Source organism: Hemitrygon akajei, unplaced genomic scaffold, assembly GCF_048418815.1.
Source record: "Hemitrygon akajei unplaced genomic scaffold, sHemAka1.3 Scf000168, whole genome shotgun sequence".
Lineage (NCBI taxonomy): Eukaryota > Metazoa > Chordata > Chondrichthyes > Myliobatiformes > Dasyatidae > Hemitrygon > Hemitrygon akajei.
This window is the reverse complement of record NW_027332054.1, coordinates 18,913-40,271: the sequence shown is the minus strand read 5'-3', so window position 1 is coordinate 40,271 and position 21,359 is coordinate 18,913. Positions and strand designations below refer to the sequence as shown.

Sequence of the window (21,359 nt, the reverse complement as noted above, 5' to 3'; positions counted from 1 at the left end):
CTAGTCTTTGGTCACATCCCAAATCTTATCAAACTCCTAATGAAGTATAATGGCTGCCGTGCATTCTTTGTAACTGCATTGATATGCTGGGCCCTGGATAGATCCTCAGAGATGCTGACACACAGGAACATGAAGTTGCTCACTCTTTCCACTGCTGACTGATCAATGACGACTGGTGTGTGTGTGACCTCATTTTACCCATTCGGAAGTCCACAATTAGACCATTGGTCTTACCGATGTTGAGTGCAAGTTTGTTGCTGCAACACCACTCATCCAGGTGATATATCTCGCTCCTGTTTGCCTTCTTCTCGCCATCTTAAAATCTGCCAACAATAGTGGTGTCATTAGCGAATTTGTCACTGGCATTTGAGCTGTGCCAAGCCGCACAGCCATGGGTGCAGAGAGAGTAGGGCAGTGGGCAAAGCACATATCCTTGAGGTGCACCAGTATGGATGGTGATGTGCAGGCGTTACATCCAAACCACACAGGTTGTGGTTTTCTGTTGAGGAAATTGAGGATCCGGTTGCAGAGGGAGGTAGAAAGGCCCAGCGGTTCGAGCCTTTTGATCAGAACTGTAGGAATAATTGCATTACACGCTGAGCTCTGGTGGAGAAACAGCATTCTGATGTAAGTATTCATATTGTCACGGTAATCCAAAGCCGCGTGAGGAGCCGATGAGAGTGCATTGTGTCCTATTGTGGATACAGGTAAATTACAGTGGGCCCAGGTCCTTGCTGAGAGAAGAGCTAATTCTAGCCATCGCAAACCTCTCAAAGCATTTCCTCACAGTAACTGTTATTGCTATAGACGATAGTCATTAATGCAACTCACACTGCTCTTCTTGGGCACAAGTGTAATTGTTAGCCTTTTAAGGGATGTGGAGACTTCCAACTGCAGCAAAAATGACCCCACCTCTGAAGCATTCACAGAATACAACTCCTGTTGTTCTGGGGTGGCTGAAATCCCTTGTAAATATGTGCGACGACAGCACCCACCACTTCCTCACTCTCCGTAAATCGATAGAAACACAAAAAAAATTCCCACAATGTATTGTATTGAAGGAAAGGCAGATGAGCTTAGGCATGGATCAACACATGGCATTATGACATTGTCACCATTATTGAGAACTGGCAGCTCAGTATTCTGGGATTCTGTTGTTTTAGAGTTGACAGAGCGTGGGGGGTTAAAGGGTAGGGGTGGTTTCACTCAGGGAGAATGTCACGGCAGTGTGCAGTAAGGGCAGATGGGAGAACTCATCCAGTGAGTCTTTATGGGTAGATCGGAGAAATAAAATTTGTTTGAACATGCTAATGGGTCTGTCTTATAGACTGCCCAAGAGTCTGTAGGATTTAGAGGAACAAATTAGTAGACGTCAGAGAATATTGCAAAAAACATAATTTGTTATAATTTGATTTTAACCGTCCACATACGGACTGGAACCCTCATGCTGTAGATGTACTCATGTAGTTGACAAATGTCTTCAGGAAAGTTTCATTAATCAGTACATCCCAAAGACTCAAGTGTGATACTTGATCTCCCATTAGGGACTGAGACAGGACAAACGTAACAGAAGTCTGTGTAGGGAAACTGTTTGCATTCGGTGATCACAATGCCATCAGGTTCAAAGGAAGTATGGCGAACGATAGCTCTGCTCCGTGGTATTGAGGTCCTGGTATAGAAAAAAATATGTACAGAAAAGCTGGATGAACTCAGCAGGTCAGGCATCATCTGTTGAAAGGAGCAGTCAACGTTTCGGGTTGAGACCCTTCGTCAGGACTAAAGAAGGACGGGGCAGGGGCTCTATAAAGAAGGTGGGGGGAGGGTGGAAAACCAATCAGAGGAAAAATATTCTTGAACATCAAAATCGCCAACTTCCAGTAATTCCCTCTCTATCCCTTTCCCCACCCCACCTTCACTCTGTCTCCTCTTCTAGCTGCCTGTCACCTATCATGACTCTGCCTTCTTCTACTACCCATAGTGCGTTCCCCTTAGATCCCTTCTTCACCTCTCCTGCCTATCCCCTCCCTGCTTCCCCTCCCCCACCCTTTGATCTTTCCTCTGATTGGTTTTCCACCCTCCCCCCACCTTCTTTATAGGGCCCCTGCCCCCTCCTTCTTTAGTCCTGACAAAGGGTCTCGACCCAAAATGTTGACTGCTCCTTTCAACGGATGATGCCCGACCTGCTGAGTTCATCCAGCTTTTTTGTACGTCTTGATTTGACCACAGCATCAGCAGTGTATTTTGTGTTTAGAACAAAAAATAGATGCATAACAGGTGTAGGCAGGTAGGAAAAAATTGAGGTACTTTTGGAGTTGAGAAAATGCAAGATAACATTGAGGAAAGAAACCAGGAAGGCTATAGGGTGGCATAAGGTTGCCCTAACAGACAAGGTGAGGGATCATACAGATGTTTTAAAAACAAAAAGATTTCAGGGGACACAATTGATTGTCTGGATTATCAGAATGCCAATGTATGCATGTAGCCAAAACAGATAGAGGAGTTCTTAAGTGGATTTTTGCTTCTGTGTTCACTCGTGTAAATAATCTATATAAGTGAGACAAAGGAGAAGTGAGGCCACGGATGTTATACAAATTACGGATGAGTAAGTACTTTGGGCAAATTGGGCAACTTTGAGTGTATAAATCCCCAGTGACTGAGAAGTTCAGTCCTTGGACCCCGATGTAGGCGGATGCAGAAATTGCAAAGATGTAACCGTTATGTTTAAATTATGCTCAAAGACAGGAGAGCTACCAAAGGATTGGAGGATAGCTAATTTTGATCAACTGTTTAAAAAAGGCTCCAAAATTAAACCAGGAAATTATAGGCCGGTGCACTTGACATCAGTTGTCTGAAGACATTGGAAGGACCGGATATAGGAGTATTTAAATAAACAGGACTGATTAGGGACATCTAACGTGACTTTGTGTGTTCTAGACAATCTATTGGGTTTTTCGAAGAGGTTACAATGAATGTTACCAGGAAAGTTGATGAAGGCAAGGCTCCAGATATTGTCTACATGGACTTTAGCAAGGCATTTGACAAGGTCTCGCATAGGGTGCTGACCAATACAGTTCATTCTCTTGGCATTCAAGTTGAGTTAGTAAATGGGAGTAGACATTAGCATAGAGGAGGAAGGCAGATACTGGTAGCAGATGGTTGCCTGTCTGACTGGAGACCTGTGACTTGTGGAATTCCACAGGGATCGGTGCTGATATCCGTTGTTGTTTGTCATCTATATCAATGATCTCGATGACAATTGGATTATCCGGATCAGCAAATTTGCGGATGACACCAAGGTTCGGGGTGTATTTGACAGCAAGGAAGACTATCGGAGCTTGCAGCGGGATCTGCATCGGGTGTTAAACTGGCTGATAAAGGCAGATGGAGTTTAATGCAGGCTTGTGAGCTGTTACGCTTCAGTAGGATCAACCAGGGTGGGACTTACACAATGGAGGGTTCGGCACTGAAGGGTGCGGTAGGACAAAGGCATCCGGGAATACAGGTCCATAATTCATTGAAAGTGGCAGCACACCTAGATAAGGTAGTAAAGAAATCTTTGGCACATTGACCTTCATAAATTAAAGTATTCAGTACTGGAGACTGCATGATATAAGACAGTTATGAGGCCTAATTTGGAGCATGTTTGCAGTTTACGTCACCTGCCCACAGGAAAGATGTAAATAAGGTTGACAGAGTACAACGAAAATTTACAAGGATGTTGCTGCGATTGGAGGACCTGAGTTATAAGGGAAGATTGAATAGGTTACGACTTTGTTCCTTGGAATGCAGAAGATTTGGGAGAGATTTGATGGAGGTCGACAAAATCATGAGGGGTATAGATGGGGTAGAGGGATGAGGATAGTAATGGTTAGGTCAGGGGATAGAAGGGAGTGAGGCTACCATTTTTAATCGGCAAACAACTCACCCCCCCACCCCCAGGCTCATGTCAATCAGTGCGTCCTTCCCTCCCTGTCGGCCATTTTAACGTATGTGACAATTCTCAGTGAATGCGTCACTCACTCCCTCGGTAAAACTTCTGGCCATTTGGAATAGATGACTTTTAAGAGAAATAATTCAACAAGTATTTCCGGCGGGGTGTGGAATGAATCCGTGGGCGAGGAGGGTTCTTGTGACAATAGTTGTCCGGGTGGAAATGCAATAATTTTTACCAGTATTTTTTCCAGTTAGTGGAAATATATAGTCGAACGTGTTTGATTTAATTTCAGCAGAAATGCGGCAACCTGTACCTGAACAGGCGAGGGACGTTTGAGCTGAAACTCTATCCATGTCAGGCAGTCTCTATTACACAGAGGGCGGAGCTCAGACCCTCCCAGAACCCGGACTGGATCAAATTCGCAGCCTGGGACTGGCTGAGTTAAACAGAGAAACTCCGCCCCACTGGTTGCGATGAAAGAAAAGGAGAAATCCACACGGAAATCCGGACAGAAAGGTTAACGCAGCCTGTTTGTTTACCTCTTTAGGGTTGCTACATTGATCCCACTCCCGCCTCCTCCCGCTGTCAGACCCGTCCTGAGCCGGTGAGAGTTAGTGTGACCCGGACTGCGGCAGTCCCGCTCCACCCCGGCTCAACCGGCACTGTCCATCTGTAATGAGCGACGGACACATCACAGCCGAGTGGCCTCGGGAGCAGCAGCTCAGACTCAACTCTCCGTACAGGGTGAGCACACCGGTGCAGGACCATTGTCGATCACCCGGGAAGTCAGACTGTGATTTCCCGGGACCACAATGAACGCCGTCCGGTTACATCATCAGAGGTAAGTGTTGTCTATGACTCTGCACAACTATTGAGCGTTTAGAGCAAGACTCGGCTTTGGTCGAGATCGGGAGTGAATTTAGTGGGAGAACGGAGTCCTGACATGTTCATGTTAACGAGTCAGTTACTGTCCAAATGGTTTAAGAGAAACAATGTCTTTGCCGTCAACCAGAAATACTCTCCTGGGTGATTTCTACTGAGTGTGAGCAGAAAGCATCTTTCACCCCGGTGGTGACATGTGAAATATCCCACGGGGCAGTGACCCGTCACCGATCTCTCTGTAACAAGAGAAGTCAGCAGATGCTGGAAACCCGAGCAACACACACAAAATGCTGGAGGAACTCTGCAGGCCGGGCAGCGTCTATGGAGAAAAGAACAGTCGACCTTCGAGACCCCAGCTAATGTATTTTACATCGCGTCATTGGTTCTATCGCTCTTCACTGTACCACAAAGAGTTAAACTTTCTTAGCGCTTGAATGACAGTGTTTTCACTGGAACACGGGAATTTAGAAAGATGAGAGGGGATCTGATTGAACCATATAAGATTATTAAGGGATTGGACATGCTTGAGACAGGAAACATGTTCCCGATGTTGGGGAAGTCCAGAGCCAGAGGTCACAATTTAAGAATGAGGGGTAGGCCATTTAGAACAGAGTTGAGGAAAAACTTTTTCACCCAGAGAGTTGTAGATCTGTGGAATGCTCTGCTTCAGAAGGCAGTGGAGGCCAGTTCTCTGGATGCTTTCAAGAAAGAGTTAGATAGAGTTCTTAAAGACAGCAGAGTCAAGGGATATGGGGAGAAGGCAGGAACAGGGTCCTGACTCTGGATGATCGGCCACGATCACATTGAATGGTGGTGCTGGCTCGAAGGGCCGAATGGCCTACTCCTGAACCTATTGTCTATTGTCTATAAAACTGCACCGTCTGGCACCAACAAACATTCCACTCTGAAAATCAGTAAGATCACATTTCATCTCCATGGTGATGTTTGTTTGGAGACAGAACGTACCCTGTGCTAAGGAACAGGACGCGGAGAGACCTGCTGGTAACGCTGTGGGTTTAGTTAATGATTATCACCAGGAGCTGACTGAACATTAACCAGGGTGTGTTCATTACTTACAGAACCCGTAACACATCCCCACTGGGACAGGGTGGTAACAGAACCTGGAGCCGCGGTACAAGGTAAGAAGCAGTACATACTGAAATATAAACATCATAAAGATACTTAGCCACCTTTATGAACAGTTGAATGAGATTGATAACGTATTGTGTTGATCGATATTAGAACTGTAGCAAATCGCTTTTAAATGAATTAATAATTCCCTTCATCTGATTGAATGCATCGGCTTCCTGTGCATGTTCCACGCGAAACCGGGGCAGTTGGAGGTGTTATCGGAAACGCCGCACTTTCAACCCAGCTCCGAATCATCAGCAAAGACTCGGGATGTGCGAGCTTCCCGCATCTCGGAACTGTCCCTGGGCTACTGCTTGCAACGGCAGGAAGCCAATCCATCCACATTCGGGGATTTACTGATCCCTGACTGAGGGAACTGAGGATTCGCTTTGCTTATTTCCTCACTGGCGGGATCGACACTATCTGTCCATCCTAGACGGCACTTCGGTTGGTGGTCAAAAGCATGGAACCACCCACATTGGAGATTACAGCCGGGGCGGGGGGTAGTCGTGGGGGAAGGCGGTGTAAGGAGTTGATGGTTCCATTATATAGTCGGTTGGTGAGACCTGTTGTGGATCACCGTCTGCAGTGTTGTTTCCCTTATGTCTGATAAGAGTGGGTAGGTGGGAGATTAAAAGAAGGTTTACCAGACAGATATCTGCCCCTGTGAGTTTTTCTATGAGGAATCTGTTGTCATCTTGACTTGTGGTGTTACATAAAACAGGGGTGACCTGCTTGTATATATTACAGTTTTTTAATAACAATGTACTTGATTGCATCCGCGGAAATTTGGTAAAATGAGTGGGAACTTCGATGAGACATAAAGTATGCCGCGGAGTTTGACAGGGACGTGGACAAAATAGTTCCTGTTGTGTGTGGATCTGAAACCAGGCACCGCCAGTTGAAGACAGTTGAGATGTTTTCTCTCTCTCTCTCTGTGGGTCTAGTGTGTCATGGGAATGACCGTCCTCAATATTCAGGAGAAGGAGAGTTTTTCAGTTAATATTGTAATCCTGCAGTGTGGTGGCCCTTGATACACAAATGAGTGAGATGTTACAGGTGAGAGGCAGGATTGATGAGCTGAGATCTCAGTCAGATCTGCTTTGGTCACAGCCAATGCGGGATGCCGATGTAATTAAATCTCCCATCAGCAATTTCTGGCTGACAAAAACACATATCAATGGGCATTGTACTGTGCACGTCCCGTACCTAATACTGCGGTCACTGATTGTATGTCCGTGGTTTTCGACGTCTGTAGCCCGTCCATTTCAATGTTTGACATGTTACACATCCAATGACGCCTCTCTGCACAATGCATTTGCAGCGTGGTTATTTGAGTTACTGTCGTCTTCCCGGCAGATTGAACCAATCTCGCTTTTCTCATTCGATCTCTCTCACTAACAAGGCGTTTTCGCTCTCAGAACTGCCGCTCACTGATCTCTTTCCGCGCCATTCTCCGCAAACTGAGACTGTTGAACGGGACAATCCCAGGAGTTCAGCAGTTCCTGCGATATTCAAACTGCACCCTCTGGCACCGGCAAACATTCCACTCTCAAAATCACTGAGATCACATTTCATCTCCATGGTGATGTTTGTTTGGAGACAGAACGTACCCTGTGCTAAGGAACAGGACGCGGAGAGACCCGCTGATAAAGCTCTGAGTTTAGTTAATGATTATCACCAGGAGCTGAGTGAACATTAACCAGGGTGTGTTCATTACTTACAGAACCCGTAACGCAGCCTCACTGGGACAGGGTGGTAACAGAACCTGGAGCCGCTGTACGAGGTAAGAAGCTCTTTTTACTGAAATATAAACATCACAAAGGCAGTCGGCCACTTAAATGAGACTGAGAATTTATTCGGTTGTTCAACAATTGAACTGTAGACAATCGCTTTTGAAACAACTAATAATTCCCTTCAGCTAATTGAATACATCAACTTCCTGTGCAGGGCCCAGGGTTAGCTGGGTTAGTTGGAGGTGTTATCGGAAACGCCGCAACTTTCAACCCAGCTCTGAATCATCAGCAAAGGCTCGGGAGGTGCGAGCTTCCCGCATCTTGAAACTATCCCCGGGATACTGCTTGCAGTTACAGGAAGCCGGTCCGTCCACACTCGGGAGTATTGTGTGCAGTTTTGGTCACCTAATTACAGGAAGGATTTTAATAAGGTTGAAAGAGTGCAGACAATGTTTACAGGGATGTTGCCGGGATTTGATAAACAGAGTTACAGAGAAAGGTTGAATAGGTTAGGACTTTATTCCCTGGAGTGTAGGAGAATGACGGGTGATTTGATAGAGGTGTATAAAATTATGAAGATTATAGATAGAGTGAATGCAGGCTTTTTCCACTGAGGCCAGGGGAGAAAAAAAAACAGAGGACATGGGTTAAGGCTGAAGGGGAAAAGTTTAAAGGAAACATTGGGGGGGGGGCAGAGAGTGGTGGGAGTGTGGAATGAGCTGCCAGATGAAGTGGCCCACTTTTGACATTTAACAAGCCTCTGTACCCACTCCCCAGCACCTTAAACCTGTGTCCTCTTGTGGCAGCCCCTTCAGCCCTGGGAAAAAAACCTCTGACTATCCACACGATCAATGCCTTTAATCATCTTTACACCTTTATCATGTCACCTCTCATCCTCCGTAGCTCCGAGGAGAAAAGACCAAGTTCACTCAATCTTTTCTCATAAGGCATGCTCCCTAATCCAGGCAACATCTATTTTTTGTTGATTATTGTCAGAAAAGACACGTGAAATCAAATGTGATTGAACGTTGTGAAACAATCAAACATGAAAAGAGAGAACATAGAAATCTACAGCACATTACAGGTCCTTCGGCCCACAATGTTGTACCGACCATGTAACCTTCTCTAGAAGATGTCCAGTATTGCCCAACATCATAACCCTCTATTTCTCTAAGCTCCATATACGTGTATAACAGTTTCTGAAAGGACCCTCTTGTGTCCGCCTCTGCCATCTTGCTGGCAATGCACTCCATGCACGCACCAGTATCTGCATGACATCCCTCTGTACCTAATTCCAAGCACCTTGAAATATGGCCCCTTGTGTTAACCATTTCAGCACTTGGAAAAAGCCTCTGTCTATTCACAATATCAATGCCTCTCATGATGTCATACACCTCTATCAGGTCACATCTCATCCTCCGTCACTCCAAGGTGAAAAGGTCAAGTTCACTCACTATATTCTCATACAGCATGCTCTCCAATCCAGGTAACATCCTTGTAAATCCCCTCTGCATTGTTAACATGGTATCCACATCCTTCATGTGGTGAGATGACCAAAACTGAACACAGTCCTCCAAGTGAGTTCTAAGGTCTTATGTAGCTTTAAAATCGTGTGGATAGTCGGAGGCTTTTTTCCCAGCGCTGAAATGGCTAACATGAGAGGGCACAGTTCCAAGGTTCTTGGATGTAGGTACAGTGGAGATATCAGGGGTAAGTTTATTTACGCGAAGTGATAAGTGCGTGAAATAGGCTGCTAGCGACGGTGTTAGAGGCGGATATGCTAGGGTCTTTTAAGAGTCTCCTGTATAGGAATATGAAGCTTAGAAAAATAGAGGACTATGCGTAACACTAGGTAACTCTTAAAATAAATATATGTATGGCACAGCATTCTCGGCCGAAGGACCTGTATTGTGCTGTAGGCTTTCTGTGTTTCTGTGTTTCAGTGTTTCTATGTCTCACAGGTCTTGAACTCAATCCCACAGTTGATGAAGGCTAACACACCATACTCATAAAAACACTGTCAACCTGCGCAGCAGCTTTGAGTGTCTTATGGACACAAATCCCAAGATCCCACTGATCCTCCACACTGCCAAGAGTCTTACCATTAATATTATATTCTGTCTTCAAATTTGATACCACTGGTCACCGTCCTGAATGCAGAACTCAAACCATCTACAACTATCTTTTGCCTTCTGTTAGCAAGCCAATTCTGGATCCACAAAGCAACGTCTATTGAATCCCATGCCTCATAAGTTTCTGAATGAGCCTTGCCTGGGGAACCTTATCAAATGTCTTACTGAAATCCATATACACCACATCCACAACTCTACCTTCATCAATGTGATTTGTTGCATCCTCAAATATTTCGAGCAGCTCCGTAAGGCATGACCTGCCCTTGACAAAGCGATGTTGACTAACGCTAATCAGATTAAGTGTTTCCAAATGCTCATAAATCCTGCCTCTCAGAATCTTCTTTCCCAACTTTCCCATCACTGAAGTAAGATTTACTGCTCTATAATTTACTGGGTTATCTCTAGTCCATTTCTTGCACAAGGGAACAAGATTTGCAACCCTCCAATTTTCTAGTACTTCTCCCAACCATATTGATGATGCAAAGATCATCGTCAGCGGCTCAGTAATCTCCTCCCTCACTTCCCATGGTAGCCTGGGATATATCTCCTACAGCCCTGGAGACATATCTAACTTAATCTCTTTCAAAAGCTCCAGCACATCCTCTTTCTTAATGTTGATATACTCAAGTACCTCAGAATATTGAGAAACATCTGTTGAGAATGTAACGTGAATTCTAACAAAATCAAGTTGCCATTTCTGGTGACCCCCAATGATTTGTTATACTTGCGTGGCGTTCCCTCAGCTCCAATGATAATTGTTACAAATGTCGGTGATATGTATTCGATCCTTTATTAGCAATTAGCAAACAGACAATCATGAAGCGATGAAACTGAAGTGAGCCAAATGTCAGTTCAGCGCATAAGACAAGACATCCGTCAGTCCCCAGTTGTGTACCACACGGAACAAAGCACAAATATGTAACTAATTCCCTTCACGTTTACTGAACCCCAACTGATGCTACCAGTTACCATAAAATCGTCATGATTAAGCAACGCAGGATACAATGCTGATAGAGAACATATACATGGCTCCTACACACAGTCTCAGCTCTGATACATTGTCTCCCAGCAGAGATATTAACATACTGACTGTCTTGTTGAATAATTCCGGTATTATGTTTTATTTATTTTAATGATTTTTTGCCAACTAATGTTACCAATGAATGTTTGACCCTCCTGTTATTTATTTTGTTACAGAGCAGCAAGAACTGATCACACCTGTCCTCAAAATGGCTCAAGGTAGAACCAGTGGAGGAGCTCCAGTGACAGTAACATCGGGAAAGGACACGGGTATGTTGGTAAATTATTTTTATTTATAAATACTCTGCTGATTCTGCGTCTGGGTTTAATTCAATATCGGCAATTAACAAAATATCTGTGAAAACTGAGCAGAGAGATGAGAGAGAGTGTTAACATCTCTGGGGGAAACACAGTCACACGTGGAAGGAGTACAGTTACGGTCTGCTCCTGCCCCTCTAACACATTGTGATGCACATTAAAATAGCGAGTTACTCCAGAAGACAAGACATTCTGCAGATGCTGAAAGTTTTGGGCAACACAAAGACACACAAAATATTGGCAGAACTCAGCAGGTCAGGCAGCATCCATGGAGAGGAATAAACATTTGACGTTTTGGATCAGGACCACAAGGAAGAGAAAGTAATGTAGCAATATCTAGAATTTCTGTCCCCTCATTTCCAGTCCGATGAAGGTCCTTGTCTCAAAACGTTGATTGTTTATTCTCCTCCATAGATGCTGCCTGACATGCTGAGTACCTCCAGCATTTTGAAAGATATTCCAGAGATTTTCCGAGGAAGGGGTTGACCAGGCAGGCAGACAGTAACCCAGAGCAAAGTGGTGGTGATGAGCAGTACCAGGAGAGTGATGCTGATGGGTTACTATATTCTTAAGAATAAACAGATTGCTTTCCAGACAAAGAGCTATACTCCTGGGAAACAAAGAATAACCTACAACAGATGAACCTATACTCCCTTCCCTACCCTCCCGGATCGGTGACCCATCTCCCCAGGCCGCATCCATGTTCTCCCATCCGGAATCCCATGCCTGTCTCTTTCCCGACCACCCCCGGCCCCCTGCCACCCTCGCCATATACATCTCGGATTATGCTCCATGACCTCATGCACCATCTTTAGTTTTCTGAGAGAAAGTTGCAGTCCAATGGACCGTTGCTCATTTCTTTAATTTCCCCCATTTTCCTTCACAGGTCCGAGCTCAGTGATCACCGAGCTCCTGGCGAGCTGGGACGATTTCCAGCTGCTGCAGTTGACGGACTTCTACCGGGACAGGCTGGAGCAGGCGATGGAAGGAGGGGTGCACGGAGTGAGCCTGGCGTTAACGGCCGAGAATCAGTTCTGCGGAGAGGAACATCGGGTGAGTGGGAGGGAGAATGGGGTTGAATTTTCACACATCACAGGACCGATGGGTGTCGGAACTCTGACTCATCGGATAATAAAATAGATAATTGAACAACTGGGAAATAAATACTGTCATTGCAATCTGAAAAATATGAATCTGAACCAGTGATAGAAAGGAATGAAAAGATCCTGCATACTGGTGGGTGGCTGCTCAATGTTCCGAGTGAGTTGAAGAACTAACAGTTCTGTGGGCTTACAGCATTAAATGGAAATATAGCAGGAGGTTTCGGTTTGGGAAGACCATGTGGTGTGATGGCAGGATGTCAGTGAGAACCAGGGCCATCATCAGTGAATGCCACAGGAGCTCGAGTGTGTTCTGTTCTGGATGGAGATGATTCCGTTACAATCTGTAATTGCAAACAGTGTGGATCTGGGAATACTGCCGTGTTGTAATGTGTAATCACGGAATAAACCTCCACTGGAAAAGGCAAAGGAAAGGCATCAGGTGTCAGCCGGTAATCCTCTGTCATGTTGGACACTGGCGGACTGAGGAGATGAATCATCTTTTCTGCAACTTCTCCGAGACTGCTCACTCTGTTATAAAAACCCTCCTGACTTATTTCTTCATCTGTGATCGTTATTTTCTGATTTCTGTTTTACACCATCAAATCCAGTGAGGAATTATTTATGGATTTGGAGCCACGTCATTGAAGCGGTCACAGACCAGCCAGGATCTCATTGACTGGTGGACCAGGTTCACGGTGAATGTCCCTCTGTGTGCTCTGCACTCAGAATGTACAGTTCATGTCCAGACAGGATCAGCACCCGTCCGGGTGACTGCTCAGTGTGATCCCGTTACAGAGCACATCATTTACTTCTCATTCTCTGTGTGAATCTGTCAGTCCCCAATATGTTCACTGTTACTCTTCACAGAAAATCTCTGATATCGCTGATAAGGGAGAGCGGGCGGACAGTTCTAAACTCCTCCTGAGCCTGGTGATGGAGAAAGGCTCCCGCGCCCGGAGGGTGATGTGGGAAACCTTTGTGAAAATGAGGATTGGAGTCCCAAAGTTTGACAAAATACTGAAAGAAATACAGGAACATGGTGAGATAGCATCAGAGATTAATTTAATTTTGGATTCAAACAGATGATACCTAAAATTTGAGGAACTGAAACGTGTCACATTATTTTAAATCTGAACAGGTTGTGTTCCGATCCATCGACCCGTACCGGAGATTCCCAGTGAGCTGAAAGGTAAGTGAAGAAACCGCTGTTTCCACCGAAGGTTGATATTATGTAGGGTCATGTCGTTGTTGAGCCATGGGGATTTGATCAGGTAAATGTTCCACCGTGACACAGCGCACAGTGAGACACATGGAAAAATGTTTGCTAGAGGAAGAGTTTTTACAGGACAGCATGAGGAACAATACAAGACAGTACAATTCCCACCAAACAATTGATACTAGAGCATACAATCATCACAGTGATATTTGTTTCTGCGTTTCGCACTCCCTGAAGTATAAATCGAAGTAAAAATAAGAAAAATTTAAATTATAAATCATAATTAGAAAATAAAATAAAACGCAGAGAGTTGGGTAGTTTGCTGAAAGGGATCACTCTTTCACGGGTCATGCAACTACAGATCCCTCCACCAGGGATCAGAATGGAGAAGAGAGCGATCTGAGGAGCGAAAGGTGAAATTATTTTCCTACAACCACCCAACCCCCGGCATAGCACTCATCCAAGATCACTTTTCTAAATTTCCTCAGAATATACAGGTCATCATTTTTAGAACCAGGAGTCCATTGAAGTTCTCGTCACAGAACAACAATGACAGCAACTATTTAATGAGAAAAGCAGGTAACACTCCAACTAGTCTGTTCAACCCCAATGCAGCATATGAACCACATTCTGTTCATATCTGCACTCCCTTAGTGCAAACACTGCTACAGTTATCCAGTTTAATTTCCCACTCAATAATCCTGGGAATTCCATCAGGCGACAGCATTAGTTGACGTCAGGAGGGCACGGAGCAATCACTCCCCGCTGAACATCAACGGATCCTCGGCAGAGATCGTAAAGAGCACCAAATTTCTTGGTGTTCACCTGATGGAGAATCTCACCTGGTCCCTCAACACCAGCTCCATAGCAAAGAAAGCCCAGCAGCATCTCTACTTTTTGCGAAGGCTGAGGAAAGTCCATCTCCAATCCCCCATCATCACCTTCTACAGGGGCTGTATTGAGAGCATCCTGAGCAGCTGCATCACTGCCTGGTTCGGAAATTGCACCATCTCGGATCGCAAGATCCTGCAGCGGATAGTGAGGTCAGCTGGGAAGATCAGCGGGGTCTCTCCTCCCGCCAACACGGTCATTTACACTACATGCTGCATCCGCAAAGGAAACCATTATGAAGGACCCCATGCACCCCTCATACAATCTCTTCTCCCTCCTGCCTTCTGGGAAAAGGCTCCGAAGCATTCGGGCTCTCACGACCAGACTATGTAACAGTTTCTACCCCCAAGCTATCAGACTCCTCAATACCCAAAGCCTGGACTGACACCTTGCCCTATTGTCCTGTTTATTATTTATTGTAATGCCGGTACTGTTTTTGTGCACTTTATGCAGTCCAATGTAGGTCTCTGGTCTATAATAGCTTTCTCTGTTTTTTTTTTTATTAAGTAGTTCAGTCTAGTTTTTTGTACTGTGTCATGTAAACCATGGTCCTGAAAAACATTGTCTCACTTTTACTATGCATTGTACCAGCAGTTATGGTCGAAATGACAATTAAAGTTACTTGACTTTACTTGACTTGACTTGACTAGTGAGTGTGAGATTCGGGACAAAATCCTCAGCTCAGTCCACAGAAGCTGAAATTCCTGTCTGCCGGTGTTGTGTGATGGACACTGTGGAAGGGTGAGAGATGGGAATCAGGTCAGGGAAACCGAGTTTTGTGGGATTGCAGCAAGACAGGTGGAAAGGATTGAAAATGTCTATAAATAATATTGTAATTAATTAATTTGTGATCATCTGGATAGGAAGCTCACTACATCTGTAAGCACATTGTGTCTGTGAAAATGGAGCCCCTGGCAGCGCATGGACTCAAGCGATTGTAAGGCTTCATCATCGCAGACTGAGTTTGATTATTCAACTCTACATTTAACAGAAGAGAGAGCGAAGGAAAGACTGATATCATAAAAATTATTAAACTTACAGTCGGCAAACACGAGGAAATCTGCAGATGCTGGAAATTCAAGCCCGAAACGTCGACAGCGCTTCTCTCTATAGAAGCTGCCTGGCCTGCTGCGTTCCATCAGCATTTTGTGTGTGTTCCTTAATCTTACAGTTGCCCATGACTAATCGCTGCTCTTGAACAGAAGCATAACGAATCTCAGCTACAAACCTCATTCGGCCTTTCTCGTTTCCAAGAACAAATTCCAAAGATGTTAATTTTCACATGGTACCAGAGGAAGTTTTTGAACTGCTCATATTTCTGTCACCTCTGTTAATGCTTTTATAGCCCACATTCAGACAATAATACCCCTCCGTTTCTTTGCACTAAGGATTTGGTAATTCTGTACAATTTGCCTGCAAACTCGTTCTTCACTTTTCTTTGTGCTGTTTGCCAAGGGAACCGACACAGCAGTGAAATTCCCACAACAATTTCTGAATACAAAACAGATTCTCTCCCTGATTATTGAAGAACATTATTTCTACCACTGTCACGTTCTCTAACTTAAATATTTCCACAATCAATATTTTCCTACACTCCCTATCTAACCTGAATACGTTCATTGAAGACCCCATACACTTCCCGGCAGCATCCTGACACACTGTGAGACCCCACACACCCCTGACAAGGTCCTGACACACTGTGAGATCCCACACACCCCTGACAGGGTCCTGACACACTGAGAGACCCCACACACCCCTGACAGGGTCCTGACACACTGTGAGACCCCACACACCCCTGACAGGGTCCTGACACACTGTGAGACCCCACACACCCCTGACAGGATCCCGACACACTGTGAGACCCCACACACCCCTGACAGGGTCCTGACACACTGTGAGACACCACACAGCCCTGACAGGGTACTGACACACTGTGAGACCCCACACACCCCTGACAGGGTCCTAACACACTGTGAGACCCCACACACCCCTGAGAGTAAACAGAAGTACCTGGGAAGTTGGTTGATTGGGAAGCTTTTAAAATCTAACAAAAGACATTAAATAAAGCATAAAAAAGGGGAAGCCAATAGAAATGGAATTTATAAGCTAACACGCACAAAATGCTGGAGGAACTCAGCAGGCCAGGTAGCATCAATGGAGAAAGTAGAGTCGACGTTCCGAGCCAAAATGCTTCGAAAGGACTGCAGAAAAAAACCCTGAGGAGTAAATTTGAAAGGTGGGGGAGGGGTTGTAAAGAATCTCAAGCGGAGGGTGAGACAGGGGCGCGGTGGGGGTATGAAGCAAAGAGCTAGGAAGTTGATTGGTGAAAGAGACAGAAGGCCATGGAAGAATGAAAAACGGGTACCAGGGGGAGGCGCAGATGCAGCCAGTGTGACCACTGGTATATCAGTAAGATCCAACATAGATTGGGATACAGTTTTGCTGAGCATCCACACTCCGTTTGCCAGAACAAGTGGAATCTCCCAGTGGCCACCCAGTTTATTTCTAATTCCCATTCTGATATGTTCATCCATGGGTTTCTGCAATGTCGGGATAAGGCCACACTCAGGTTGGAGGAACAACACCTTGTATTCTGTTTGAGTAGCCTCCAACCTGATGGCATGAACATCGATTTCTCAAACTTCCAGTAAAGCTTTCCCTCACCCTTCATCTTTCCCCATGCCCTACTTCCTCTCTTATGTTATCTCCTTGACTGTCCATTGCCTCACTCCAGCATTTTGTGCGTGTTGTTCGGATTTCCAGCATTTACAGATTTTCTCTTCTTTGTAAAATTATAGGCCAGTTCCCCTAAACTCAGTGGCTGGAAAGTGTTGGAGTCTATTATTAAGGTTGAAGTTTTGAGATATTTGGAGACTAATGATAAAATAAGTCAGAGTCAGTATAGTTTTGATGATGGGAAACGAGAGGCAGTGGAAGTCATTTATTTGGATTTTCAGAAGGTGTTTGATATGTTGATTGGAGAACCACACACTCCCTGAAAGGGTCCTGACACATTGTGAGACCCATACACCTCTGGGAGTGTCCTGACACACTGTGAGATCCAACATGTCCCTAACAAGGTCCCGACACTGCGAGAGCGCCGCACGCCCCGGACAGGGTCTCGACACTTTGTGAGACCCCCACACAAACCTGGCAGGTTCCAAACAGACTGTGAGACACCACACACCCCAGACAGGATGCTGACATACTGGGAGATCCCACACACCCCTGGCAGCATCCTGACACACAATGAGACCCCACACAACCCAGGACGGTTCCTGACACACTATGAAAATCCACATACCCCTGGCCGGGTCCTGATACACTGTGAGATCCCACACACCCCAAAAGGATTCTGACTTACTATGAGACCCTACACATATCTACCATGGTCCAGACATCTGTGAGAATCCAGACACTCCGACAGCATCCTGACACACTGTGTGACCCCACACACTCCTGGCAGTGTTCTGACACACTGTGCGATCTCCACACATCCCTGGCAAGGTCCAGACACATTGTGATACCCCACACACCGCATGCAGATTCCAGACACACTGTGAGATCCAGCACACCCATGACAGGATTCGTACATACTCTGAGAGCCCACAGATCCTTGTCAGGGTCCTGATGCACTGTGAGATCCAGATCATATCAGGGAGCTTTTTTTTGAAATTTATTTTTTTAATTGAAGTTCATCATCAACCAAACATTTCCATAAGATGTATTTCAGACATTGTACATATATATCATATAATCATATATATATCACAAATCTCCACAATTTATCTGAGGTATACACTTATAGAAATGAGTGAAAAGAAAAAAAAGAAGCAAAAGGAAAGAACTATATACAAGTAGGGAGTGATCTTTTTTTAACAACAGATTCATTGATTTGTGAGAATAAAATCAGGCCTATGATGCATTATGTAGTTAAACCATTTTTCCCAGTATGAATCAAATTGTTCAAAATTGGATAACATTCTCTTACGTTTGATTGGATTTAATAGCCCATTGACATTAAAAGCAATGAATTTTACCCTGTCCTTAGCCATCTGTATTTATCTGTCAATGTATCATTGAAATTAGAATAAAATTTAATCGATCTACTCCCTGAACAAATAAGAACCAAGAAACGCAAATAATAACAAAAATGACAACGAACGTGTGATTCCAAGGCTGAGGTCTCTAGTAGATGACCCTGCGTTGAGCTAGAGGAAATGTCTAGATGTGGGGGATAACCCCTCCTACTTGTGAGTTGAGGGCCCCCATTGCATTATTCATAAAATTCAGTGAACAAATCCATTACACAGAAAAGATTTCCCTTTGTACTCCTATATATATGTGTGTGTGTGTGTGTGTGTGTGTGTGTGTGTGTGTGTGTGTGTGTGTGTGTGTGTGTGTGTGTGTGTGTGTGTGTATAAAAACACACACACAAATATATATATATATATATATTACATACATACATATATATATATTTTTTTCTCATTTTGGTGGGGAAAAAGGAGTAAGTGAGCGAATAAAGAATAACAACTAAGTAATATAAAATCCATATTATAATAAGTATTTCTCAAGCTAGGTATATGACCGTGTACTTTTGCTTCCGTTTAGCTTCTCAACATTTTTAAAGTTAGCCAAACCTTATGGCTCTTCTGAATGGGGTGAGGACTGTCTTTGGGAAACTCCTGGTCTCTTCCTGATATATTTCTCTCAGCCTCCTCCCCTCTCCTGCCTTCTCAATTCTCGCACTGTTTCCCAAGCAGAGTGGGATAATTCCTCAGTCAGGCTTTCTTTCGTTTTGGTCATGCTGACAGGCAACCCTCTGGCATTCATGTCTGTAGTGGCCTCTTCCACTGTCTGGTACAACCGCGTCCCGTTGTCATAAAACACTTGAAGTTTAGCAGGGTACAGAGTTTGAAACCTTATCTTTTTTTTTGTTTTAGTACTCGCTTTACTTCAGAGTATTCCTTGCATTACTGCAGGACTGCGGGGGCATAATCTTGGTCGAAATATATTAATTTATCGTCGAAAAACACTCTCTTCTTACCCCAGGCCCTTCGCAGAATCACCGCCTTGGTGCTGTACTGAAGGAATTTAATTATTATTGACCGTGGCTTTCTATCCCGGGTAGGTTTCGGGACGAGCACGCAGTGGGCTCTTTCGACTTCCAGCTTCATAGCCGAGGGAAGATCCAGCGCGTCCCGCAATAACTTTCCGACAAACTCCATCATAGACGAGCCCTCCGCTCCTTCGGGAACGTTGTAGATTCTGATACTTTTCCGCCGTGATCTTCCCTCCAGGTCAAACAGTTTACCTTCTTGGTGATGTAATATTTTTATTGTCTTACTCAGTATCCGTTCCACGTTTTGAACGCGGTCTTCCACCTTCTCTATTCGAGTCTCTGCCACCTCTATTTTTTGATTGACGCTGGCGAGCTCTGTCTTAATATCACAGAGCTGCTGCTTTATTTCTTTCTGGACCTCCATTATTTCTTTCAGGATTTCGAACATATTCGCCGCTTCGCCTGAGCGAGGCCCAGCAGCTGCCTCGTTCGCACGTGGTCGGATAGGACAGCCGCTCGCTGCACTCCTCTCAGCCTCAGGCTCTGCAGTGTCACTTTTTTAAATTTCCATTCCTTTTCCCCATTCTTGCCCCTCTTTTTCAGTTCAAATATTTTTCGAAAATTATTATATTTGATGGGATAGCGGGGCTTAATACGCGTTTTTCCGGAGGAGCTACTGACTTAAGCTGCTATTCTCGATGATGACGTCACCGGAACCCATATTAGGGAGCTTAATGTAAAGGAACACTTAAGGGGAAATTAGGGACCACATAAAAACCAAGGAAACACAATATACGGTAACAAAAGTGAGTGTGAATTTGGTTGATTGGGAAGCTTTAAAAATCTAACAAAAGGCAATGACGAATCTTAAAGAAGGGAAGAAGGCAAAGCAAATGAAATTATAGGCCAGTTAATCTAACCTCAGTGGTTGGGAAAATGTTGGAGTTTATTATTAAAGATGAGGTATCGTGATATTTGGAACCAAATAATAAAATATGTCAAAGTCAGCATGGGTTCTGTGAGGGGAAATCTTACCTGATGTATCTGATCGAGTTTTCTGAGGAATCACTAAGCAGTGTGGACATAGGAGATGCAGTGGATGTTATTTACATGGATTTTCACAAGGTATTTGATAAGTTGCTACACATCAGGCTGCTTAACAAGATAAAATCCGATGGCATTACAGGGAACAATATTGGCATTGATAGCGGAATGGCCGACAGGCAGGAGTGAGAATAAAAGGTACCTTTTCTGTTTGGCTGCTGGTGACAGGTGACAGGGTCAGTATTGGGACCGCTACTTTTCACATTGTTTGTCAATGATTTAGAAAATGGAATTGATGGCTTTGTGCCAAAGATTGCGGTAGGTCGTGCTGAAGAAGCAATGTGATTGAAGAATGTCTTAGAGAAATTAGAAATGTGGCAGATGGAATACAGTGTTAGAAAATGTATGGTAATGCACTTTGGTAAAAGAAACAATGGTGTGGACTGTTATCTAAATAGGGACAATGTTTAAATATCCGAAGTTAATGTGGCATCATACTGGCACCACCGTTATGGGCCGAAGGGCCTATTCCTGTGCTGTTCTGTGTCCTATGCAGGTCCTGTGACCACTGAAATCCTGATCCACCTGCCACTGAAATTCATCGGTCTCTGCTCTCTTCTTCACCACCCGAAGTGAAATCAGCATGGTTTTCTAACTTGTATTGCAAGTTAGAGACCAGTTGTATATCCCCTTTCTCCCCTTTCCACAGACGTTGTCTGACCTGTACTCACTTCTACCCTCCCGTCCCTCTACAGCTGTGCTGCAGAGCGCAGGCCAACATGCTGCATAGCTGTGGTGGACTGGAAAGCTCTACAACGGTAGTCAAAACTGCCCAACGCATCACCGGCACCCCCAACCTACCTTCCATCAGGGACGTAAATACAGAA

The 21,359-nt window shown here is 44.7% G+C and overlaps 1 protein-coding gene across 1 annotated transcript in view; it reads left to right on the top strand.

Moving 5' to 3' along the window:
• LOC140724168 (NACHT, LRR and PYD domains-containing protein 3-like) overlaps positions 1-21,359 on the top strand; it is a 56,927-nt gene that overhangs the window by 31,362 nt on the left and 4,206 nt on the right. The window contains exons 3-9 of the mRNA XM_073038653.1: positions 4,482-4,775; positions 5,896-5,955; positions 7,674-7,733; positions 11,013-11,105; positions 12,040-12,206; positions 13,124-13,295; positions 13,395-13,445. Of these exons, the coding sequence (XP_072894754.1) occupies positions 11,045-11,105; positions 12,040-12,206; positions 13,124-13,295; positions 13,395-13,445 (451 nt within the window). The 5' untranslated portion in view covers positions 4,482-4,775; positions 5,896-5,955; positions 7,674-7,733; positions 11,013-11,044. The remainder of the gene's footprint in view (positions 1-4,481; positions 4,776-5,895; positions 5,956-7,673; positions 7,734-11,012; positions 11,106-12,039; positions 12,207-13,123; positions 13,296-13,394; positions 13,446-21,359) is intronic.